The sequence below is a fragment of the Phalacrocorax carbo genome, chromosome 1 (genome assembly GCF_963921805.1).
Source record: "Phalacrocorax carbo chromosome 1, bPhaCar2.1, whole genome shotgun sequence".
Classification (NCBI taxonomy): domain Eukaryota; kingdom Metazoa; phylum Chordata; class Aves; order Suliformes; family Phalacrocoracidae; genus Phalacrocorax; species Phalacrocorax carbo.
This window is the reverse complement of record NC_087513.1, coordinates 50152334-50179125: the sequence shown is the minus strand read 5'-3', so window position 1 is coordinate 50179125 and position 26792 is coordinate 50152334. Positions and strand designations below refer to the sequence as shown.

Sequence of the window (26792 nt, the reverse complement as noted above, 5' to 3'; positions counted from 1 at the left end):
TAAATCGAATGTGGTGTTTCGTCTGTTACGAGAGAGGGCAATGGGGTCTTTCCTGTAAGAACCTTTGGAGAACAGCAGTGTGATTTCACAGTTGTCCAGATGAACAGAGAAGGCAAGGCAAAACTTGGTGTGTTGTGCCCTAAGGAAGCTCTCACTTCTTTTACTGCTATGAGCTACTTAGGTACTGGATTGTTAGAAACCTCAGAAATGGCTTTCTGACAGAATGGCTTTCAGAATGTATTTATTGATGTCTGTAACCTCTGTTTTTAGGGCAGATTTCAATAGTGAGGAAAGGGAGGGGGAGGGGATTGTTACTGGAGCCTTGGAAGTCTGGAAGCCTGATAACGTGGTGATACATGAAATGGAAAATCATCTTGGCCTTTTCCAGTCTTCCAGATAAAACTGTTTGAAATCAGATATTTTTATACTGCTGTGCAGTATTTGAGCACAGAAGTCTGTATTTCCCTGTCTTTTCCAAAAATGGCATGAACTTTAGAAGTAGTATTTTTTATTCCTACTGTCTAATGATGCATTTATTCTGTTTTCTTAAGGATTCTAAGTCTGATGGATTGACAACGGCTACGTCTACAGGTGGCTAACATTTTATTATATTAATTTCTGCACCGTTCTGGAATTTCTGAATTTTTTTTCAGTGTAGTTTTTATGCTTATAAAGAGGTACTTTTGGTAAATTAAAGAGCTAGAAAGCTGGAATGGTACCGTTACTGGAAAAAAAAGTTCATTTTAAGTGCTTTAGATAGATAGCTCTTGATAGCTATATCTGGGGAAAAGTTTCAGAAGCTTGAGGTTTGTAAATTCTAGAAGTGAGACAGTTCTCCTGACTCTGAAAGGACTTCTCGTGAGTAGTTTTGAACATGTTTTTAATCATTTCATGTATTCAAGCATTCAATACCAGTCTTTTGCTGAGAAAGACAGTGATTGTTGATATTTAAACTATTGCATCTGCCAATACTGGTTTTATTTAGTGCTGTTCTGTACTCATTGCTAGCAAAGAAAATAAGGAAGTTTGTTTGTTTGTTTGTTTTGCAGACCAATAATTTTTGCTCTATGTTTTTCTCCATGAGGCACTCATGGAATAAAATTTTCCTTATGTGTGCATGAAGTATCTGACTGATCATGAGTAAAGAGGTTTTAATTGCAGTTCAGCAGCATGTTGCAGTGATCTGAAGGGCTATTTGTGACCAGTGAAAACCAATATGTACTTAATCCTGCAGACTACTCAACTAGTGGCAGGTTCCAGCATTATACCTGTAGATGTTTAACTTCAGTAAACTGTTTCACTTTGCTAAGCTAATTGGAGTTAAATGAATTTGGATTGCTTATTTACCTGCTGTGGTTCATTGTGGGTGTGAGTAACCATATTGTTTGAGTTCTTCCAGAAAATAATACTGTTCTTTTTATGGAAATAGAATCATTAGAACGGCAACTAGAAGAAGTCCAAGTAGAAAATTTTAACATTAAGCAAATGAAAGACTTATTTGAGCAAAAAGCAGCACAACTGGCAACTGAAATTGTGGGTAAGTATTTTAACATGAGGTCTGATTCTGTTCTCTACTTGTGCAACTTGTGCGGTGATCAGTTATTCAGCTTCCTTCTTACTAGATCTTAAATCAAAGTATGATGAAGAAATCAGCCTCCGGGAAGGTGCGGAACAGAAAGTGACAAACCTGACACGAGAACTGCAGAAGGAGAGAAGTACAGTGGAAGACTTAAAGACAGAGCTGGTATTCACTTCACACTGATGTGTTTGTTATTTTCAAGGGAGGGATATACTTAAGTGCTTGGAAATGCAGTTTTAAAGCAGTCAAACTCTGTTGAACTTGGAGATGTCTGCTTGTGGGATTCAAAAATTCAGAACACCATTGTTTCTGTTTCACTGACTTATGTTTTCAGTGTTTTTCCAGTGAGGAAATATGTGTTGTTTCTGACATATATTAAAATTTATCCTAGATTGTATTATAGTCTCTTTGTTTGATGCTCTACCCCTCAGCAGTTTTTCAGGGTATTACATGTGTAGATGTGCTGTGCAGGCCTGTATTTGGAGCATGCCATTGCTGATTTCCACAGTATCTTTAGGTCACCCTTTTTACATGCGGTGTTATGCCCTGACTGTCCCTGGACAGCTGCATTCATAAGAAGTGCTCAGAGAGGTGTTTTGTGACATGGTGGCTGAAAGGCTGGCAGCTGTCATCACCATGCCTATGTTAATGTTGACCCTCCAGTGCTTGGCTGATAATACCAATGTGTGTGTATTCCAGGATTTTGGCTCCTGGTGACTTTTATATACAGCCATGGCTCCAGGGAGCAATCCCAGTGACTCAGCGGTTGTGCCATTTCTAAAGCAGTAGTGAAAGGGACTTCTTAGTTTCTCCTGCTCAGCCACTGCTTAGACTCTGGAGGAAAGTAGGACTTGTTTATCCCCCTTCTTCCCTGTAGTCGGCTGCCCTGAAGGGCTCATGGGTCCCTCTTGGCCCTGCCTAGCCACTGGACCTATCCATTCCTCTCTATTTGTTTAGTTGTTTCTTGTCTTCCTTTCTCCTTGTGTCTTCTTACCCTTTTCCTGCACCTTTTCTAGATGCCAGCACTTGCTTTTTTCTTCCTTTCTTTCTTCAGTGGCCAGTGTTGCCTTTTCCCTCCCTTTCCCCTCCCTAGCTTTTTGCGTTGAGGGACTTTATGCTACTTCAGATGTTATTACCAACAGATTTTACCTGTGGGTCTGGTATGAGGCATGCCTGACAGTTCCTTCAAGAAGTTTTTCAGCTGCCTTTTTTTTGCCACCTCTTGTGGTTTTCTGAAATAGTTCTTGAAGACAGAGGCAGTATCATTATAAAAGTCTGAGTAGTACTAGATTGTTATGTGTCTGAGTCCTGAGAGGGGCTTGTAAGTATTGCAGCAGTGAAGTATATACAGTAATGCCTTCTGTAGAGTACTGGAGTCAATACAGCCTACTTCTCAGGGAACTGTGACTTCAGATAAATTTCTTGCATGTATTCTCTGTTATTTCAGCATTTTCTCCCAGGGAAGGTCTTCCTCCTGTACCTAGCCATCTATCTACTTGAAAATTACAGAAATGTAATCTTTGAGACCTTATCCTGTTTGTCAGATTTGGTTGAAATCATTCAACAGGTTCAAAGTTTAGTAGGCAAGAACTGACAACCAGCCATTAAATCCTGTTTCCTTTGGGAATGATACGTACTTTTTTGTGTTTGTTTCTTTTTTTTTTTCTTTTCTGTTTTTCGCGCTTCTCTTTTTTCACAGCCGTAGTACTATATATGTCACCTTGTCTATAAATCGATGATCTGAAAGATTTTTAGAGGTGACATTGACACTGGGAGCGTCTGCGAACAGCATGTGGCTCATGGCTACTCTTCTAATTTTCAGCTGCAAAGGCCTGGTGTGGAAGATGTGGCCGTCCTGAAAAAGGAGCTGGTCCAAGTTCAGACGCTGATGGACAGGATGACACTGGAACGAGAGAGAGAATCTGAAAAGCTGAAAGATGAGTGCAAGCACTTGCAGGCAGAGCGGGCTAACTCGGAGGTAATAGTCATACCTAGAGATGTGTGTTAGCTTTGCCATGATTTTCATATGAAAATGGACAGTATTAATCCATCATAATGAAAAAGCCTCTTTCTTAACTGAATTTTCTAACTTATGTAGTAGACATGTTTCTTCATTACAGTAAATCACATACTTCTGTCAATATCTGCCCTCCAAAAGCCCCCATGCTTTTTGTTGCAGAGGCTTTCCTTGGTGTAAAAAGTTATTACAAGAGCCCAGTAGCAGGGGAAAAAGCCACCTGGCAGAGCTGTGCTCTTTCTGTGGGGAGAGAGAAATAGAGCAATATCTGTGTGATTCAAAGACTTGTTTCCCTTATTGACCCACATGCAGATAAAAACAGTTGTTGCTGAAAATGATGGTTTTGGTTAATATTTGAGTTGATGTGTCTGAAAATGGGTGATAGAGTATTAAAATCTATAAAAAGAAATTATTAATAAAAAGTAGAGAATAGTTCGAATATTCGTTTGGACATTTGATTCTTGAACTTCCACAAGATCTAAAACTCTCAGTGGATATAGTAAACAGATTCTCATTTTTGTTTCTTCTAGTTTTTACTGTCAAATGGGAAGCCTTTTTACATCTATTATTTGTTGTAGGAATATTTTATGTGTAAGGTACAAATCTGTTCTGCACACGTACCTCCCACCCCGTCCCTGTCCACTGCATAATGGCCTCCAAGTGTTGCCTGTTATCCACTAGAGTAGAAAGTGAGTGACTGCCAGGACTCACCACATCTTAAGGGCAAGATGTCAGGATGTCACCTGCAATGTGTTTCCAGGCAACAGCACCTTAGTTTTCCTCTTTGTTGTTGCAGTCTGAAGTAGAAACTAAGATCCATTGTTCTCATGTTGGTTGCTTTTTTAAAATATTTTTCTCCTTTTTTTTCCTGGATTTGAACCTTTCGAATTAATTCTATTTAAGAGACCTCACTGTCTACTTGAGTTGCAGAATATGCTGGTTTCTTCAGAAGTACTTTGTGAAAGCTTGCCTCTGCTTTGGTTGAGTCAGTGAAAGCAGCTTTAAATTGCTGATGGGAGATTTGAAAACATACAGAATTGATGATAACCCTGTGTTTAAGAAAGAAAAACTAACTACCTCTCCCACAGCAAATAATTTTTCTTGGGTTTGGTTCCTCTCCTTGCCTGCCAGTGAGCCCATCCAGTTCCATGCAAGATGGAAAAAAAGGGATATAACATCTCTGATTTAGATCTTTAAGAGGGAACCTTACTCGTCAAACTGTCTCAGATACCTCCTGGCTAAAGCCTGTTTGATGCTGTTTACCATGACAGTGAGGGAAATCTCTGACAGAGATAATGGCAAGAAATCCTAATAAAAATACAGTATCACCGAGAAGGCTTTTGTTTAACATGTAATTTATTCTACTGAGGAGTCGGTGAATCCATACCTGCAGAAGAATTCTCTTGCTGGGTGTTGTTGCATCTCGCTAGTGGGTTGGTTGGTATAGTTTTACTAACGGATGACTTGACAGTGTAACAATCTACACTGAAGACACTCAGCTGCGTTTGAGACCTTTTCATTTTACCCTCTTCCTTTTCTGTTGTCCCCCACCAATGCAGCAATGCCAGAAAAGCTTGTCAATGCAGAGCTATGGTCCATAGTGAAGTGGGGTCCTTTCAGAATTCCCCAGCTTACATGAAGGAACATGTAGAATTTCTGTAGGACTTCTAGTATCCTCTGGCCTGTTGAGATTTGTGGATGTGAAGCATTCCTGACATCTTGTTATTCTGGGGTTTCATGTGCCCTAGATTTCAGAACTGCAGTTTTAACTTCTCTAAAGCTCTGCAGTGCAAAGAAATAGGAAGTGCTGCCTGGCATTATTCTAAACTCCTTAGGGCTTTCCTTCCCACCTCCCCCTGCAACAGATATGTTGAGGTCCAGGAATTGTGCAAGGGTACAGCATTGTCCTAAACATGAATCTACCATTGTTTTCAAGTTAAAATTATGTATGCCAAGAGCTTCATAAGATGTGAGAAAAGGAGTATCACAGTTGGAGTTATGAATATAATGTGGTTATGTGGCCATGTAAGTTGCTGCATAATTGTAATTTGGTTTTAACTGTGAGATCCCACGACTGTGCTGCAGAACTTAAATTTCATTTCAAAGTACTGTCTCTGTAGCCTTTTGTGGTTTTGGATGTTTAGTTTTCATGTGAAGATAAAATGACACAGTGACATGGGCGTAACAAAAATCTTTCATCTTAAAACATTCTCACAGAAGCATGAATTGCTCCCGTTCCCCCAAATTAGGTATGTTTAAGTTGTGACATAACTAGCCATTTTAAAATATAGCTTTCAAGTGCAGTCTTCAACAGGAAAAAAGATGAAGGTTTTTTCAGTTCTCCTGGAAGTAACAACAGATGGGGGAGGAGGCTGCACGATGCCCTTAGCTGTTACTATGTGTTCATGTAAGAAGTCTTAGATGTATGGAAGGATTATAAAATATGTTGCAGCAATTACAGTAATATCAGATGTCTGTGTAGTATCATCAGTGTGTAGGCGGAACCAGATAATACCGAGTTGCTGCTTGGCAGAACATGGTAAGCAGTGGCAGTCTGGTTCTTCTCAGAAGTGTTGCTGTCTTCTCTGCTTAATTCCAACATATGGCAACAATAGCCCAAGACATGTTCAAAATAAACGATTTTCTGTTGACGTAAAGTGACAGACTTTTTGAAAATAATTATTCCAAGTCATAGTAGCGAAAACTTTTTTGTATTTGCCATAAGAGAACAAGAAATGGAAGTCCTTGATTGGAAGTCCTTCATTCTGGCCATAAAAGTTTGGCAATGTTTCATCTCAGCTTTGCTCTTTACGATCACCTAAAGAGCTAAAAGAGTAAAGTGGTTCTTACACCATCCTTGGCTGTTTTGCTGAGCTGACTGAGGGTACATATATCAATATTGGTTTCCAAAGTGAGACTTCTTTAAAATAAGTTAGATTTGTGGCCTGAGTGAAGAGAATAACAAAGATCATCTTAAACCCTTAATGAGCATCTTCAAATGCTGCCGGAGAAGGAAAATGTGTTCTGTATAGCTCTACAGTTGTCACCTAAATGTAGTCATTCTTTTCTTTTTTTATTGTGTGTTATGCCTTATTTCAGAGTTGCACCTGAAACTGTGGTGTCTAGATCTCTCAGTTGAATGTTTGTTCTGAGCTACTCCTTCCATGTTTAGTTTTTTCACTATAGTGACTCCTGCATAGTAAACACATTATGAAAACAGCTGCGCTGCTGTGGAGCTAAGCATTTCTAAGAATCTCTGCAGATTGGGTTTTGTTTCAGTATCTGATAAATCTCCATAAAATACAGGGCCTAGACTTGATTGTTAAGTTGAGTGCCCACAGAATTAAACATGATTAGTAGATTAAATTATGGGTACATTTATTAAAACCAGCACTGTTTTTTTTTTTTCCACTAAGCAAAGGTAGTAAAAACACCAGGATATTTGAAAATAAATTTGGGGAAGTGTGTCTACTAACAGCTTTTGTGACTGCTTATTTCCATCTTTCATCCATCCATTTTATTTTTTCTGCTTTCTAATGGAGACACTTAAATTTGAGGTAAATTTTTTTGAAAACATTTTTATTCTTATAGTAGATTTCTGTTCTGTCAAGTTAATTTCAAGAGGTTGTTAAACAGATGCATTCCTGCTTGCTTATTGGTTCATTAATCATACAGACACATCAGCCAGACAATATCAGGAATTAAATATTCATCCATGGTGTATTTCCATGTTAAGAATGAAATGTGGTTCAGGCTTATTGAATTGTGAATGAGAGAAATGTATCTTTATGCATATAAATTGGAATTCTAGTTTGAAAGGCTGCAGTGGTGTCCTTAGCAAGCTTCTGCGCCTTCTCTGCATTATATTCTCTCAGTAGTGAAATATCCGTACTCTGTTTTCTGAGAACACCCTCCAATGTTTGTTTGCTGGACAGATCCCAGGATGTGTTTTAGCTAACAACAGCTCTGTAATGAAATAGCTTTGTAAAACACAGCATTACAGAAAGTCAGCATTAATTATGCTTGGTAGATACATACTGTGTTCATATGTTCTCTTTGGTCTTCCTTTTTCTGTAAGAAGGGTATAAATAATACGTTTATTGTCTGCTACTTCAGTTCTACTGCTTTAGTTAATTTTTTAATTTAGTATTTATACCTTTGTGCTGAAATCTGTTGTTATGAGAACAATAGGAAAGAAGACTTCTTTAAAAAGGGCACTATTATATAGTGTAGTCAAAGTGAGTGCATTCATACACAGCATACTTTAGGGCAGCCATTGTTACCCATCTAAAGTGCTTTTCTTGTTTGCTTTCATTACTGTATTCAAATACTGTACAGTCATTGGTATATTCTGTTTCGTACCGATCCTGTTCAATGGGGTAGTATTGTTGCTTTGATTATGCTGACCTGCAAGATTAAGGTGTCCCAAAGTCTCACACAAGGTTTGCATCAAATGCCAGACTCACTTGTAGCACCTTTTCCAGTACATTTCTCTTACCATGGAGGCAAAGCTTTTGGCCGTGTAACTACAATTAATTAGGAGGGTTTTACCGTGAGCTAGAACTGTGATAATGATTAATGGATAACCTGTTGTGATTTTCATTGGTTGTGGGCTCAACCTTGTGGGCATTTTCTGTTGGACTGGGACAAACTTATGCCCTCTGATATAGGACATGAATGAATCTCAGCTGGGAAATTACACTTAGTGGTACTTCTGTAGCTGATGTGGTCTGAGATGAGTTTGTAGGTGATTTTTTTTTCTTAAGCTGTTTATTTGTATACAAGATGCTTTTGATTTTCCTACCAGACGTCTTGCTTTTGTTTGGGTTATGCATGCAAAGCTGAGTTTTAACTCTGGATTTTTCTGTTTGTCTGTTCAGGCTACCATAAACCAGCTAAGAGCTGAACTTGCCAAAGGACCTCAGGAGGTAGCTGTCTATGTTCAGGAGCTGCAAAAACTTCAAAGTTCAGTCCAAGAGTTAGAACAGAAAAACCAGGTGAGAATGCTGTTATTTCCTATGCTTGTCAGTTCACATTAGAATGGAAACACATCGCACATTGCCTTGGGAAGTGCTGAAGACTCTAACAAAACACTTCTTGGTGTTGCAGAAGTTGAGAATTCTTTTGCCATTTTTGCTTCACACGAGGATATCATAATGTACAAGCAAACATGATATTTTAACCATCATCAGTATGCTACAACTGAAATCCTCAGTGTTGTTATGATTGCAGATGTCTAATTGCTGCAGTTTATGCTTGTCATTAAGCAGTATTGCCATCTCACACATTAAAATAAAAAAGCAGCACCCTTTGAAATATTTCAGTGTTTGCCTAAAAATTGTAATTCAGAAGACATCTCTTCATTGGTCTTCCAGTTTCTTAGCTTTTAGGTGACACTCCTGTCATACTTTCTGGCCTTTTATCAGAGTCATGAATGATAGAAAATGGAAATAAACTCCAGAAGCTGCTCAGCTTATAGGTATTCCTTGTGAGCTTTTATCAAAGCCCTTTGAGCTTGCTGTGTTTTGTATTTGCTTGTGTTGTGGAGTAAGAAACAGAGGTAAGGGGGGGAAAGAGGCAAAGATGCATGCTGCTTTTTGTTGTGTATATATAATATAATAGATAATATATATATAGCATATACTATATAATATATAGGTAATATATTTATATATATAGAATATATATAATATGATGAACTGTACACATTACATATGTGTATTTACCAGCAACCTTGTCAATCTTGGAAAATAGGAAAAGACAGAGACCAAACTGTGTATTTAATGTAATCTGATATTAAAGTAATATTTGCAAAGAATATAAGAAGTTGCAATTAAAATTTGGTAAAATAAACTTGCCTTTAGTAGGATGACACTTGGTTTGGCTCATGAAATCAGGTGCAGAACTGAGATGGTGAGAATTGTCATGCTGTACTTTTCCACAGACCAGCAACACTGAATCAAGATTTTGGCAAAATTATTGCTATACACTACAGAGCCCTTGCCTGAATATATTGCTGTTCCATTAACAACGTGGAATGAAACAGATTGATGCATAAGATAACCATACTTTAAGAGAGAGTCCTCTGCTATGTCAGGTTAATGCCAAACACCACTTGAGGAATAGGAAGAAGAGAAGTGGCACTGAGCTACTTTTTGTCTTTTAATGACAGTGACTTAATGCAGTTTACAGCCACCTCTTTATGCAGCTTTTTGAGAGGCGGTATCCATAAGAATGGTATGCTAGCCAAGGAATCTTGGCCCTGGAGGACTTGGACCTAGAATTGGAAAAGGTAAGACTAGCTTCTCAAATAACAGAAATTGCCCCCCCTTCGAACAGTTTGCACTCCTTGAAGCTGTCAGGGAGTGGGGAGGAGCCATTAATGCAGGATAGAATATATTGCATTTTGCTATGTACATCCATTTATAATGCCTTTGCAATGTGGGAAGATATTTCTGTGCATTGACGCAGAGTTTTTCAAGCTCATGTACAACGTCGAGCAAGCAAGCTGTTTCTTATATTTTCATGAGCTATACTAGGAAGAGCAGATGACAAGTAGATAAGATCAGTTCTCTGAGATCAGCAGGAACTGCCTTTCCTTCATTTATAAAGCACTGTAATTGTAGGGCTTGGCTTGCCTTGCAGAGGCCAGTAATTGCCTGTAGCCCAGAAGAGACCTAATGTGTGAAAAACCAGCGTTTTCCCTGAAGTATAAGACTTGTCATTCCAAACCCATTGCATATGGGGTTTTCTGTTTGGTGTTTTCTTGGTTGTGTGGTTTTTTTTCTTTTTATAAGGAAAATTATGATGCATTAACTACAGGGAGGAATGCGTAGTTTCTAAACTTCTGCTGACATAACCATTCTGAAGTTTGGTCAATGACCACAGAGTTTGTTCTTTAATGTCTGGCTACTGTCACTACTAATATGTATTACATGTTTTTTTTGCATGGAGCACTTACAAAAAGAAGGGATCAATGTGGTGTGTTCCCCCGTGTATCTTTGGAGCTTTGAAGGCTCAGGGCCCTTCGTTGAGTGCTGGCACATACTGTCATTCTCTTTTTCTCTTCTGTGGAAATCAAGGCTCGTGGAAGAGAGGTGTGCCCACATATCCCTTTATTTATCTGGGATGTAGCTGGGGCATGCATCCAGGTAGGAAACACTGCTGGGTCCACTGATGTAACCTGAGTGACCATCGCTTGGCTGCTCTGTGGCCTTGAGTCTGCTCATGGGCTTCAGTCATGCAGGGAGGTAGCAGGTTGCTGGGCAAACCCAGCTCTTCTCTCCTGAGAGCAGCAGTTTGTGGCTCTGTCTGCCCATTTGCGACTGCAGGGGGTGTTCAGCTGCTGGGGGCAGTGGCTTTAAACAGTGGTATTCATTGCTGTATCGATCATCAGACCATGGGGAAAAAAAGAAGAGTAGTGCAGGATGCAGAGGAGCATCTCCAACTGTGTGTAGCTGGTGCTCTTGGCTGTCCTTTGGATAGCTTGTAAGGTGATGGTGAAGAGGCTCTGCTTCTTTTTTATTTTACATAACATTCCTGAAAGCTTCCCAGAGTCTCAGTCTGCTTCAAGACAACAGTAACTCTTTCTTTTTTTCCTGCCCCCAACCCCCCTGCTTTACTTGAAAATTTGTTAGTGCCCTGCACTGACTCTTCATAAAGTAGCTCATAGCAGTTCTGCATGTGGATCTAGTTATGAAGTAGTAGTAAGATTAATACCTTAGCTCTAACCTGCCCAGCTGTGATGAAAAAGGTCCTGTGGAGTGTTGGTATTTCAGGAACATTATTCAGTACAAATGATCCTGCCTGGCCATTTCTCTTTAATGAAAAGGGAATTGCAACTTTATTTTATGTTCTGAGGATGAAATATATTCTAAAAGTAGTGGGATCCTTGCGGCTGACTTCAGGGTGGTAAAGATGGCACCTGGCCTCAGTATGTTCTTTATGTGCTCTATTCCTGCATTTTATATTTGCATATATATATAGAAACTTCTGCATACCTGTTACAGCAACAAGTTGTTTTATTTTTCGAGAAACATTTCAAAATATACTACTTCAGGCTAGAATTCAATAGCCAAACTTTAGTCTTGAGCCAGAATTTTAGGCTAAGTTGTATGCTTTAGGAAGTATATATTTTTTAAATGGACGTGTAGGGCATTAATTGTATTTGTTCTCACATGGGTTGCTGGACTGCTAGATTTGTCGCTTGCAAGATTGCTTGTTATCTAACCTCCCTTTTTTTTTTTATAGATTCTTCTGTTTATTTTATCACAACTGTAGAATACAAGTGTCTGCATATGGTTTATAATCACCAATATAGTCAGAATTTGTCAAAATCTGTAAAGAACAAAACTGTTCAACTTATTTGAATAATTTCACAGCTGGTTCTTTTGGCAAAACAGGTTTAATCCCTGGATACTGTGCAGAAATGGGCTTTTAAGGTGCCCAGCATAGCTAGAATTGCAGCACTAACTATCTTATCTTTGGAACAGTCTTATTCCAAAGTTGCAGAACTGTCTAAAGTTTTGATACATAAGGCTGACCTCAGCGTTGACATTTTTTCAGGATGATATGCTAGAAGTGTTCTTTATTTTTCTGTATTTTAATTGAAAGGGTCACTAGAGAATACAGTAGTCACTGAAACTGCAGGAAGAACACAGGCATTTAGAAGACGTGTATAGTAACGCTCCACTGAGTTAGGTGTCACTAAGATGCTGTGATAAATGGAACTTGCTGGTACATTTCAAGAAGATGGAATGAATTACCTGGGTTGGACAATGACCAGGGTCTCCCTGTGACTGTATTTCTGTGCTTCAAAAAGTGCCGCTGGAAAATCAAAATGGTTCTCCTGGCTTCTTTGTCCTGCTTGAAATTATAGTTAGTGCCTCAGCTAAGCTTGGGGGAAACCCTAAACTTTCTGGAATTATATCTTGTCCATTAAGATATTTAATTTCTGTCTGTATATAGTTTTGATTAGTTCATGAAATTTGATAAAAAGCATTAGGTAATAGCTGAAAATGATCTGTAAATATTTTTTTCAGTATTTTTCTCAGCATATAAATTTGACAGTATGACCTTAAACCCTGCAATATTTACTGTTGTGAATGTGGTAAGAAAAATCTGACACTCAGCAATGTTCATGTCTTGCCTTTAGGGATTCTCAGTTTCTAGTGTTTTCAAACTCAAAGCAACCATCCTCTTTGAGCTGATTTGTCTGCAAGGAAATTAGATGGTATGAATTAAAATGTAAAAACATAATCTTCTAAAATGAAGGTTGAATTATGAGTGTTTCATTCTGTGATTTATCAACATCACAAATTTTATTAGTTTTCCCAGGTTCTCTTCCATATTTTGGATAGCAGATCATGCTGTAAATATAGTGACAGGGCAAAATTAGGATACTTCTAAAAATGACCAGTATGATGACTGCACAGGATTAGACAGGAATTAAATCACAAATGTTGCTTAGGGAATTGTGCGAAGAACAGTGATACTTGAAAACTTTTTCTGTATACTGATAACTCAGATTGCTATTTCAGCTTTTCCCCAAGCAAACGCAATTGTAATAACCTACAATTTGAATGTTCAGGGAAAGCAAATTGGTCTTCAGGATGCAGAAACAGAGTTTGTATGGTGTTCTCAGTAAAAAGAAGTGTATTTATGTTAATATGAAAAACAGTATTTCCAGTTGAAACTGTGTGCTGTATGGGGTCCAGAATTAACTTGTGTAATACGAAATAGGGGTCAGTATTTCTTCTAATAATGTTTTTGAGCAAGTTCTTCCCCGTGCAGCATCAACACTTAAGAAATTTGAATAATGCATTGAACAGCTGTAAGCAGAATTGCAATTGAATTGCTGTGTGACTCTCTTCATAGAGTCTGACTGAGAAGCTGCTGAAGAAAGAACAGGACTACAGCCAGCTAGAAGAAAAACACAATGAAGTATCTGTGAGTAAGAAGAACATGCAGGCAAGCTTTCATCAGAAAGACCTAGACTGCCAACAGCTTCAGGCAAAGCTGTCTGCATCTGAAGCCTCGATACAGAGATTACAGACAGAGCTAGGTGAGAAGGGGGAAGCAAGCCAGAAACTTAAAGAAGAGTTGACTGAAGTAGAGATGAAGTACCAGCATCTCAAGGCAGAATGTAAACAGCTCCAGCAGCAGAGGGAGGAAAAAGAGCAGCATGGCCTGCAACTCCAAAGTGAGCTCAGTCAGGTAAGGTTCCTTTAGCCTCCTATAGCATCATATTGGGATGGTTCCCTAAACTATCCCATTAGGGTTTTTTAAACTCTGCATACTTATTTTTTTATGCACATGCATTTGCATTTCCTTATTGAAGGGGAGTAACTAACCATTACTTGTATTTGAATAAATATAAAGCTAGCTGGTATTTGAATAAATACAAAGCATTCTTCCTAACACTGCAGAAAATGAGATACAATCACCTCTACCCCTTAGAGAAGTGAAGAAAAGAGTAGGCAAAAAGAAGAGGCTGTGATAAGAGTGCAGAAATTCTTTGGTATTTGTCTCTACGCCTGAATCTTTTTAGTAGGCCCAAACTCTTGTCAGGGGCAAATGAGGTTAGTTTTAGCCCCTGTGTCACAATCAAATTCAGCAGGACCTAGAGTTATACCCACCTTTCCACGTTTTTATTTCTGGGAAGACTAATGTAATATCTGTCTGTCTGTAGTATAATTCCCCCTTTTCTGAGAGGGAAACGTCTTCTTAATTCAGTTCTATCTGGAACTCTTCTTAAAAGTATCTTTATAACTTCAGTTTTGAAGATTAAGGTTGAATGAGCATTAACTTTGTAGCTTATTTCTCATGTTCTTATTTGACTTTTTTTTTGTATGTGAGTAAAAAAGGCTTTAGCTGATCTGAGACAGGGTTTTTGTCCACCCTTTTTCTCTTACAGTGTTAAATGAACTCTTCTTTCATCCCATGATTTTTCCCCTCCCCTTTTTTGTTGATGTGTTCCCTGAAATAGGGGAAGTATTGTCAAATGATAGGGCAACCCAGATATTGAGTTTCCATGACAATTATGGTAATAGATAAATCCTAAGAAGTCAGCAAGGTTATTTATTCTGGTTCAGTAAAGTAGTTGAAGCTAAGCTATAATGAATTCAGGTTATGAGAAAAGCAAATTCAGGTAGAGTATCAGAAGTAGTTTCACTTCTAGTGGTAACTTTACTACTCTATAGGAAGTTTGAGAAAAGTGAGTCTTCATTTTACATTAGAACTGAACAATGCTTGATTTGCTTTAAAATTGAATGGTGAATACAGTAGGGAGTACTTAGTGTGAAAAGCAGGGATAATACGAAGTGTTAATATTGCTTTCTTTGTGTCTCTCCACACACACCTTCTCTTTATGTTGCTGATAGCTATGAGAATACCCAGAGCATATGTTCCCCCACCATTTACTTATTGTTCTGCTAAGTCCAATGAATCATGGAAGCAGGACTTCTGGATAACATTGAGCATACTGACACTTGAGGCTGGTTGAACTCTGTTTTATCTAGGGTCTTGGGGAGTAGTGTGTTAAACTGGTGAAATATTTATGCATCAGGAATCATGTCCAGTCCTAAGACAGAAAAAATAATCTGTTTTTTTCTTAGTATGACATACTTAATTTTCATCTCTAAACTTTATAATTTTAAAGTGACTGTTTCTCAATTTTCAACCCTTTGTCAAGTCTGAAATAGATTAAGTTGCAAGCTGTGCGTGTATAGTTTATCTTGGAAGAACTGTGGCTTGGCAAAACTTCATTTATGTATGTATTACAACCCCAGAATGACTTTCTCTCTCCATCAGTCTTCTGTCGGGGGGAGGGGAGGTAATTATCTTTTTAGTTATCTGCTTAGGAATCCTCACTTGGTAAAACTGCCTCAGTTTGCCTAGGCAATGTGTGCTTCAGAAGCACAGCCAAGAGGTTGGCTGAAATCTGGCTTCAGCCTGAGAGGGCATATTCAGGAAGGATTTTGGGGCTGGGAAAATGAAGGAGGAGGAAGGTGAATAATGCATTGCTGAATGAATTCCTATGAAAGGAAATGGAGGCATCACACATTCTCTGGTGATACCATTGGGAAGGAACACTGTCGAAGTAAGAAAACCTGAATAAGCAACTGGGTATCAGGATGTGTTTTAGAATTGTATTGTAAAAGGATAGTGGAGGAAAAAAAGACCTTTATACATGGTATAAAATAAAATGAAAGCCAAGTAAAAACTTCTTTTCCTCTCTCTCCTTCCAAACAAGACTTCAGTTATTATTGTCATGAAAAGACTAGATTTCTCGTGTTTGTTAATTTAATCCTTTAATGGAATTATCTTTTTATGCATGTAGTCCAATAGCTTATGTTGACACAGTGAATGCTGCTTATGAAGGTATATGTATAGTTGTTTAGTCAAACCACATTTTCAAAGAATCCTTGCCATCTTCTCAAAATTCATTTGAACAGATGCAAGTCTAGGTAAGTTTGTCTATTTTAGAATTTGGGTGATGTGAAGGAAGTGATCTTCACAATGGAAGGAAACTTCAACGATCATGTTAGTTCCAGCACAGCAATAGGAAGAGGGTAACACAAGAAAATAGGGACTCCTTCAGTCCTGAAGAGATGTTAATTGCTAATAAACGCTGTTGTTGCTGAGAAAGTTTGAATCTACTCGATTGTATCTTTCAAAGTATAAATATTTTAAAATTATTTTTGTATTCTGTAACATAGGTTAATCGTGGATTTTATGGTTCTTCTTACTTAAAATTAGTCTTAAAGTCCTTCAGAAATACTTAACTGTGCCTGTAATAAAAGTGACTTTTAAAAAATATTGTTTGATTTCCCCCTTTCCAAATATTCTGTCCCAGTATTAACATAGCCATGAATATTTGTAATAGTTATCTTGTTCTTCATTAAATTTTTTTCCTCCAGATCTTGTTCATATTTTTAGTGAGGAGGAAGTATTAATAATTTAGTGATTCCTGCAGAAAAAGAAAGATGTTCTTGATTAATGGAGGAGAGATTATGGTCTCCTTCCTCACACTGTCCTTCCTCCTGTCCTACCTCTACCTTAACTGTGCAGTCACAGTTAGCAGTCAGCATCTCGGCCACACGCCAAAGAGCTTTTCATTCACAGTTTTTGTGGTTGTGGACATACAAACAAATAATTTAGCTTGGTTAAAAAAAGAAAAAAAAGGCACAGATGCATTTGTTTTCCTGTCTCCATCCCCTGTAACTTTTGCATTGTTTGATAACATCAGCCAAATTTTGACAGGTGGCCCAAAGTTCTTCAACATTAGGTTCTTCAGTGTTATCTTTGTGGAAACAGGCAGCTAGGTAAAGGAGAGAGACTTATGTTCATGCCTCACCCCCTCAGTGCCTGGGGCCAAGATGTAATGTGATCAAAACCACTGTTTTTTTTTTCTGTCCTGCTAGGCAGCCAGCTGGCCAACAAGTGGTAGCTTGCAGTGAGCAACAAGATTGTGCTGCCTTTTGCCTAGATACTCGTAAGGTTTTGAGGAAAGTGTGAGAAAGGTTTAGTGATACTGAAGGGAGGACCTGGAGTTAAAAGGTGAATGGTTCAAGGGTCCTGGACATAAATTTATAGGGAATCAAGCTTCTTTCATCCTGATACCTGTAGAAAGTTCTTGCTGTGCTGCAAGACCTGATCCATTCGGTTTTTGCATTGAGTTGAAGGTTCATTTGTGTATGCGTGAATGTGTTCATGCCTACTTCTAAGTAGGCAGGAGGTAACCCAGGGCCTATAGTGACAGTTTCAAATAGAAGAAAAGATCATTTAATAAGAGAGCTTTTTATAACAGTGACTTGTAAAAGGCCATCCTTGCACTTTGAAGATGGTGCAGCACTGCTTTTGATAACTGAAAAAATTACAAGACAGGCTTGTGTCCAGCTGTAAGAGCACATCCTCTTGCTTACGCTCTGCTGCTGGGAGGTGCTGAGGTACAAGCCACTACTCTACACTGAAGGTTCATGTATCTCTTCTGTGCAGAGAATGAATGCCATTGATGTGGCTGTATCAAGGTAAAAGTCACACTCTTACTAGTCTAGCAATGCAGAACAGTATATTGTAGGAGCCAGCTGAGCAGGTAAAGGCTTGGTGCTTCTGCTGCTGGATCTACAGGAGTGAGGTGTGGGCTGTGTAAGATGAGATTGCTCTGAGCATCGCTATTTTACATGATCATCCTTATGCCTTTGAAGGATTGCCCTCTTTGTGTTTGTGTTAAATCACTGTAACTCATACTGAAGGGCTTCTGTAGATAAATGAGGATGTTTCTGGGTTCCTCCAACCTACTTCTTTGAATATTTGTTCGTGCTTGTGCAGTTGCTGCTGTTCTTTAACATGATTTGTGTTTCTGAAGTGTGTGATGTGTATACGTGACTTCAGGAGCTCATGTAGTTGTTTCACTCTGGGTTATGAAAACTTTTGGTAAACACTGCCCAAAGTGAATCTAAAATACAGTGCTGTTGGCTAAAGAATGGCTGAAAAAATGGATGACTTCTTCATTTTTTTTGCAGTTGCACAGTAAACTTCTAGAAACAGAGCGCCAGCTAGGGGAAGCGCATGGGCGGCTCAAGGAACAGAGGCAGCTGTCTGGTGAGAAACTGATGGACAAAGAGCAGCAGGTGGCTGATCTGCAATTAAAACTTTCTCGTGCTGAAGAGCAGGTAGGGGCCTTTATGGGGACTCTAGTTTGCTCTGGTTCTGGTAGTAGCCTGTATATGCTTGTTGTGATGTTGCAGTTTATGAAGTTTGTCCTTACGGGAATTTTATTTGACTAACACTGATAAAGTCATACAGTAAAATTGTCAAAATCTGCCAAAATGCCACTTGCATTACAGGTTTTGTAAGGCTAAATGCTTATCAGATGCATGGATGTTCATCTGGTGCTTTACAGATGAACGAAAGATGTGGTTTTTGGACTTAGGAGCTTTGTCTAAGGATCTTGTGGAAAAAAAGAGTTTGGTGCACCTAAGCTCATATGGGTAAACTTTTACATGTAGATTTTTTTGTGAGATTAAGCCCTACATGAAGAAAAATTGAATATGGCTCAGCAGGTCATTAATAGTTAACAACCTGCATGGGGTGGATGGGCAGAAATCACTTGTTTTATTAATTTTTATTTTTTTTTAATGAGCATCTTGTATATGTTGCTGATTTTCTGCTGCCTGTATGGGGATTGGCCAAATATCTGAGTGGTATGTTGTCAAAGCTTTAAAGCTTTTCTGGAGCTAATTTGCAAAGCCTTGACCTGTATAGAAATTGAGAGATTGCTAAAGTGAAGTTGCTACTAAAACTAATAATAGTAATAATAATGTTGTTTTACGGGTGTCTATATTTTCAGTCATGTTACATCTTAACAACTGTTGCAGAAAACATACTAAAAAGTCTCTTATGTTTTAGATTTTTGAGAGCTAAAATACATATATGTCTGAGTTCTTTTATAGTTCTCACTTGTGATATAGAATCTCACCTATTAATATTAATGAATGCTTTGGTTAGATTTTGATTCTTTAACTAGCATCACACACTTTTATTTTTATACCAGTTTTAAAATATTTGTGTTTAGAGTAAAATATTTTAGCATTAGAATGAACATTGAGCACTATTGGCATACTAAATGGTGCTTGTACACTCACTAGTCTGGTTGGTTGGTTTGTTTTCAGCTAAAGGAAAAAGCAGCAAATTCCACAGAATTGCAACATCAATTAGATAAGGCAAAACAGCAGCACCAGGAACAGCAGACACTTCAGCAGAATACTACAGCAAAACTACGAGAAGCCCAGGTAACATAGTTATGTATCCTCATGTGAAAGTGTATTTCAGTATTTCATTAGTTTCAATGTTTTCCCTGTAAAAATGACTTGCAGGACTTAGGCTAGTTTCAATAAATTAAGTTGTAAGTCTAGAACAGAATATACAGAGGGTGTTTATTAAATTTATCCAACATTTTATGCATTAGGAATAACTTCTAAGGTCCCTATGATTAAGGAAGCTGTTGTGTGATTTTCTAGAATGATTTGGAGCAAGTACTACGACAAATTGGAGATAAGGACCAAAAAATTCAAAATCTTGAGGCTTTGCTTCAAAAAAGCAAAGAAAACATCTCTCTGCTAGAAAAGGAAAGAGAGGACTTATATGCAAAAATTCAAGCTGGCGAAGGAGAAACTGCAGTTCTTAACCAGCTACAAGAGAAAAACCATGCATTGCAAATACAGGTAAGAACCCCCAGACTTGTTTCTTTTCTCTCATTATTGAATTGTTTCATTTTTTCCTATCTTACCAAAGAGGACATTAATCTTTTCTGTACTTGGCTGTTTCTTTGATACTTACTTTAAAGATCCTACTGTAAATTTCACAGGACTTGTGTTTTGGTGACTTCCTTGTTTTGATCAGAGGGGAAGGAATTCCTAGATGTTTCCTATGTACATATGATAGAAGTATGTGCTTATAAATAATTTTTGGATACATATATATATTTGTTTCTCTTATTTTAAAAAGAGGTGTAATTCCTGTTTTCAACACCAGAATTTGGTTTAGCCTGCATGTGTTGGCTCCTTAGTATTTGCTACAGTAAAGCCAAATTGACAAAGGCCTTTTGTTTTCATTTTTGACTGGTAACCTGTTTAAACTCTTGTATTGTGTACAATACAGCTTTACTGTAATAGTTCAGAAGAAGAAATGTGATAGTGTTGAGTCTTCAAAGCCATGACCAGACATGCTAAAATTCAAAAGATTTATTACTTACTTGGACATGCTGTTCAAGCCTTCTCTTCTAATTACCTCCTTTTTTTTCACTGCAGGTAACTCAGCTGACAGAGAAGCTGAAGAATCAGTCAGAAAGTCATAAACAAGCCCAAGAGAATTTGCATGAGCAAGTGCAGGAGCAAAAGGTACATCTAAGAGCTGCTCAAGACCGTGTGCTCTCCCTGGAAGCAAACATCACTGAACTAACCAGCCAGCTAAATGAAAGTAAAGAGAAAGTTTCACAACTTGATGTACAGGTAATGGTACTCTGTACTGTCTGGTGATGATTAATCCTGCTTGTGATTTCTGTATTCTCTCCAGAGGATGTACAAAGCAATTTGGGAAAAATTGCATGTTTCTACTGACAGGCAAATAAAGTAGATTAAGGCAGATAAAATTGAGGAAAATGAAAGTGGATTCAGAATAGTAATAGAGGGCAAGCGTCTGTTTTTTTTGTTGTTGTTTTTGACTATATTGTTTGTTTGTGCTTTTTTTCTTTTTTAATTAAAAAACCCCCAAAGTTCATAACCGAGTTGGGAAAATCTGTCCTGAAGCATCTCTCGTATTGTAACGACTAGTCATCCAAAACCTTGCTTTTATGACTCCTGGATTCTTTGCACCAGAGTGAAAGTCTGTCAAGTCACTAAGATCTTATTGTTGCCTAGACATTTCCTGTGCTGGTGACTTTTGTCAAAATTAAAACAAAAAAGCTGTGGGCCACCTTGTTGTCAATTTAATTTGCTGAACAAGGTAATTCCCCAGTATGGACTCAATGTGGACTCTCCTATTAAGTGCTGCTTAAGCTAAAAGCTGCTAATGATGTTCAGCTATCCCCAAGAATAAATAACACTTGATCAGAAGTTCTTGCATTGGTACGCTTGGAGCAGCTAGTACTGTTGTTGTTGGATTAATACACTGTGGTGTCTCTTGTATAAGTGTTACTCAGTTTCCAAACAGTTCTAGATGTTTTTAGTGGGCTTTGCTAAACTATCTGAGCTGTTTTTCACCACGTCAGAGCTAGAACGGAATAATCTATGGACTATTGCAACCACTTTTTAAGGCGATGTGACCTTCCTTACAGTCTTCAGAGAAGCAGCATGTCTATTAGGGAGAAAAACAGCCACAATAGCGGGTGACCCTGAATATTGCCTCTTTGCACCAACACCATTCATACCCACCTTCTAAATGTTGTTTGCTGGGTATTTTGGAAGGAAGGGAGGTTGCTCCCTAACAGGCAGATAGGAGCAGAGAAACATAGTATGCATGTGGAAGCGTGTTATTTTGTTTCTTGTTGTTTTTACTTGTAAAAATTTTTGGAGGCCCTTAAATGTGCCTGTAGTCTGAGGTTATCAAGGTATGCATGGGTGTGAATGCAGTAAGTGTATCCCATTGTTCCTTGTTAGTAAGTAAAAATATTTTCCTAGGATAGAAGATGAGTGGGACTGGTGGGCTTTCTTCTGTTTGTCTGGTTTTTTTAGCTCAAAGAAAGAACTAGTTGTGGCTTAAAATCCTGATATTTTTCTAAACCTTGAAAATCTTTCTTTTTTTTTTTTTTTTCTTTTACACTAGCACAGGAAAACTACTGATTTTTACTATTAAACTTATGAGAATAAAAAAATTGAAATGAGCTCCAATAAAATAGATGCTTTAGTGAAATACAACTTGTCTTTCAGGTAAAAGCAAAGACTGAATTGCTACTTTCAGCAGAAGCATCAAAAGCTGCTCAAAGAGCAGATCTTCAGAATCATCTGGACACCGCCCAGCACGCACTGCAAGATAAGCAACAGGTTATAAGCAACACATAAAGTTTCTATGTTAACTAAAAAACTACTTAAAAACTTAAGAACAGTCTTTTACAAATAGCTTTACAAAAGTAAATGTAAATTGCATTTAGAAATAATAATTTAGGAGATTTTAACCATGTGATAAGTACTGAATTCTTTTTGCTCTATTCTGGACCAGATATATTTTGCAGTGTAAAGAATTTACTTGGGAATCCACTCCTTACTGTAGGATTAGGGTTAGAGTCTAAGCTGTCCTATTAGGATATAATTCAATTCTCACCTGTATGTTATAAAGAAAAGATTGTAGAATGCACTGGGTACAAGTGAAAAATCTTAACTCTTACTGCAGATTCATATAAATTCGGAATCAGGTGCCTGTATTCAGAAATAAAACACAAAACCCCAGAAGACTGTTGTTAAAATCGCACATTTTAATATGTGTTAATCCTAGTGAAGCATTCCACTGGCTGCTGAACCAAATATTTGCATTGTTAGAATCAGTGCTGCTGTGGTCTTCATGGAAACATCCAGTAGATGCTAACATAGCACCATTTTTTAGGGTGGGAATATAATTAATTGCTATAAACAGAAGACCTCTTTTTGCAACTATTAAATAATCAGTTTTTAAATAAATCAGCTTGGTTGTAGAGCAATGAGCTTTATGTAGCTGTCGTCATAATGGTTACTAGGTGAATGTGTTCATGTCTCTTGCAGAAATTACATTGTTTTGTGTTGAACCAAATGGTTTGAAATCATATGTGATATGTGGACAACTAGCTGTTTCCATGGTATTGGCTTTCTTCTTCAGTGGTGCTTTATTTCATAAAGACAGCGAAAATATCCTCTAAGGTTTTGTAGTGTTACTTTCTAGTTACTGTTGTACTAACTGCTGGATCTAGTGCATTTATTACCTACAATTCCTCTTCCATTTATAACTTAAAACACCTTTGTTAAGATTTAGCCCACAGCCTGTAAAGTTTGAGAGGAATATTGAGGCTTTAAAAGCAATTTTGTCAGTTTAATAGAGAGAATTTGTGCATGTGTTTGTGTTTCCCTTCTCAATTTCGTGCCTCTCAGAATATAAAAGAAATATTATTTTGCTTTTTAATTTGAACACATTAGATCATTAAAGCATATGTGACATGAGTCATTTTTGAAAGTTATTTAAAAACCAATAACCTCATATTTTTATTTTACCTCAGGAGTTAAATAAGGTCAGCGTTCAGTTGGATCAGGTTACAGCTAAGCTGAATGACAAGCAGGAATACTGTGCTCAGCTGGAAGCCAATCTTAAAGAGTACAAAGAGAAATGCCTTTATTTAGAACAGAAAACTGAAGAGCTAGAGGGACAGCTTAAGGTTTGTATTGAACACGGTATCTGAGCGTACAGAAACTGATGTTCTCTGCTGTTTGGTAGTATGTGATTAAAACTGAGCTCAAATTATGGGGGAAGGATTATATCAATACCACTTCTGTTGGTTTTCTTTTTCACTAGTGTTTCCTGATCCACCCTTCAATACTATTCTCCTCTTCTTCCATGCTAGCATATCACACTAAGAAGATAGGCTTAGGACATTGCCATTATACTGTCATTTTCATGTACGTGTGCTTCTACCAACCTCTGTGCTACCTGGAAAGTGTTTTGAGAAAGAACATGAATATCTCCCGAAATTAGAGTCTTGAAGTTCAACCGTATACACTTCACAAGCGGTAGCAGGGAATGTGTGTTACATTGGTTAGCCCAAGTTAACACTACCTGTCTGGTTTAATTTATTTCTAAAGCCTTTCAGTAGGCTTCTGCAGAGGATTTTTTCCAATATTTTTTTATCAATGTTTTCCCTCAACTTGCTCTTGAGTTTTTGCATTTAATTTCTGTAATCAGTTTTTCTCTTAAAGTACACATAATTCTGGCAGAAGGTTTGCAGAACCTTTTGGTGTTTTGAAAAACTAGTATCTTCAGTTAAGGATATGAATTAGTCCTAATGCCTGAAAGCTTTTAAATTTGGGCATTAACCTTTGTTCAATATTTGTTAAGCATTCTTGGTGGTCAAAATTCACAATACATAAAACCATATGATACGGGGATCTTAGGAGCAATGCAAAATTGGTTCTGGAGTGTTGCCTCTGTTTTAAGGGAGATTAAGCGGTCTTTATGCTCAAGACTGAGTGAGGTGTATTTCCTAGTTTATGTGCTCTATAGAAGAGAAGTAAGGTTGTTTTCCCTGTATGAAATTTTAAATCCAATGCTATGAAAAAATCATGCAGTCTTACATTTGTATTAGTAGCATAATTATTTTGTGCTTCCGCCTCTTTCTTCTTTTGCTGTTCTTTTTTTTTTTCTTCCTGCCTGCTTTCATTTTTGTTTTTATTTTTCATCCTTTTGGTAAAGTTTCACAAGTAACCAGCAGACACAAATGCTTGGGCGGAATACAGTGCCTGCTTGCACAAGGTTTTATGAGGTTCCTGGTAGCTGAAGTGTGAAGCTGAGCAGTGTTGTTGATGCTGTCAACAGGAACGCAGTTCTGTGTAAAATCTTGGTGTCATCACCATTCTTTGGGATTATTCCAGTTGAATGCGTGGTATTTAAAAAAAATAATTAAGAAAAAAACCAAACCAAAACCAAAAACCCACAAAAAACCCCAGAAAATAAAAAGCCCTCAAGAATTTTCTTGGAGAAACTTGGCCATGTTGTTTTATGGCCACTGCATGAAAGAAGCAGAAGTGTCTGTAAAACAGCCAGTGTGTTGAAGCGTCTAAGCACTGCCTATTCGATGAAGACTCAAATTTTTCATGCTCCATGTAAATGAACAAGTACCTTAAAAAAAGAACCCCCCAAACCACCCAAAAAACCCTCTTACGAGTGAGCATAGGATTTCTCCACAGCTGTAGTTCGTGTCTTTGTTTTTGTTATAAAGAATGGCAGAGTTCTTGGGTTATGTAAATCAGCAGCATTTGAAACTGCTGAAACTACTCAGTAGTGGCTGAGAACCCGTCCCCAGAGCTGAGGACTGTGTACGGCCTTTTTTTTTGGATAGATATTTTGGATAGGCTCTTTAAAGATTTGTGCTTTTTATCTATTACTTTGCAGTAAAATGGCTACTTGGCCTTTAATTTAAAGATGATTTCAGAATGTTTTACCAGAATAGTTCAGTTCTGGAGGAGCAAGAGATTTGCAGGAACTAAATAATGAAAGATAAACAGCAAACTAATGAAATAGGTAGAGGATGCGTGAGCACTGTGACTGCCTTCTACAGTAAAGACTTTCTCCAGTAAATGCTACTCACAGACTAGGTGACTTTTGCTTTTTATTGCTATTTTTATTTTGTTGGCTGTGTTCTGATGGCTCTAACTCTTTATTTTTCTGCCTCAGAAACTTGAAGCTGACATTCTTGATGCTAAAGCAAGTAAAGAACAAGCTCTTCAGGAGTTACAGCAGCAGCGACAGCAATCTACAGAATTAGATCTCCGAACAGCAGAGCTGAGTAAACAGCTTGAAGCCACAAGAGAAGCGTATGCGTTTCATGTGTTATAGTCCTTTTCAAAGTCAGACATAAAACTAGAATGGTTTGGACTAGAGTTGACATTTTGTTCTCTCCTGTGATTTCTTAAAATCATAGATAAGTGATGTGTTGCCTCTGCTATGAGAACCGAGTTTTATCCCACCTGTTTTCTTTCACTCTATATGCCATGCAGACTCATCTGCCATGTTGTCACACGTGAATCACTGACTGCTGTGATTCAATACACTACTTCAGTTTATTCACTGTGCTTGTTGTCAGCTAAATATCTGAAGAGTTTGATGTAGTGAGGTCCATCTTTAAATATCCATAGCTCTGTAACTTCTTTCAAAGACTAATTTGCAATTTATGCATAAGCAGCAAAGGGGTAATTCCTTTTCATTATAGTTGAGGACGAAAATCTATCTCAAAATAGTTTTTAGAGTTGCTGGTATGTCTTCATTGGAAGGAAAAAATACCCATGCTCTGGATGAAAAAGGTATGTTTTGAAGTAGTTGTACAGTTGAAGTATTAAATAATAGAGACATTTAATGATACAAAAGAACCCATGAAGAATTATTTTAAAAAACATTATTTTTCTCTTTGTATTTACAGGATGTCTAATGCTAAATTGGATTTGCAGAAGAAATCTGAGGCCCTTGAACAAGCAAAACAGCAAATTTCAAAGCAGGAGGAGGAAAATACCAGCCTCAAACAAAACCTGGAGAAATCAAGTCAAGACACAAGTAAACAACTCAAGGAATTAGACTGTAAAATGCAAGCAGCAATATCAGAGCTGCAACAAGTGAAATTAGAGAAGGATACTCTATTAAAGGACCTTACAGCTACCAAAGACAAGCTCTCAAAAAGTTCTGAATCCTTCAAAAAAAAAAAGGAGGAATTAGAGAAGGAAATACAAAAAGGAAGAGCAGCTCTGGCAGAAATGGTTAGTAGTTTCTTTCATTAGTCATTGTTTGGTGTATTTACAGTCTGATAAAATGACTTTGCTTTCTGTCTGGAAATAGCGTACATACAATAACAATGCATGGAAATTAATTGCCTTCAGGGAAAAAGAAGTTATTTTTAACAGTTCATACGTATGTCCTACCTTAAATTTTTGGCTGGATGTTTACAGTAGTAAACATCAGTCATATCACACA

At 37.7% G+C, this 26792-nt stretch overlaps 1 protein-coding gene across 2 annotated transcripts in view; it reads left to right on the top strand.

Moving 5' to 3' along the window:
• The window catches only part of EEA1 (early endosome antigen 1), a 77230-nt gene that overhangs the window by 26910 nt on the left and 23528 nt on the right, over window positions 1–26792 (top strand). For both annotated transcript variants that reach the window (XM_064450797.1, XM_064450791.1), the window contains 14 exons: window positions 552–591; window positions 1430–1537; window positions 1623–1744; window positions 3402–3557; window positions 8477–8593; window positions 13473–13811; window positions 18122–18271; window positions 19271–19390; window positions 19619–19822; window positions 20408–20608; window positions 22025–22138; window positions 23338–23493; window positions 25506–25645; window positions 26248–26578. In XM_064450797.1, coding sequence (XP_064306867.1) covers window positions 552–591; window positions 1430–1537; window positions 1623–1744; window positions 3402–3557; window positions 8477–8593; window positions 13473–13811; window positions 18122–18271; window positions 19271–19390; window positions 19619–19822; window positions 20408–20608; window positions 22025–22138; window positions 23338–23493; window positions 25506–25645; window positions 26248–26578 — 2298 coding nt within the window. The remainder of the gene's footprint in view (window positions 1–551; window positions 592–1429; window positions 1538–1622; window positions 1745–3401; window positions 3558–8476; window positions 8594–13472; window positions 13812–18121; window positions 18272–19270; window positions 19391–19618; window positions 19823–20407; window positions 20609–22024; window positions 22139–23337; window positions 23494–25505; window positions 25646–26247; window positions 26579–26792) is intronic.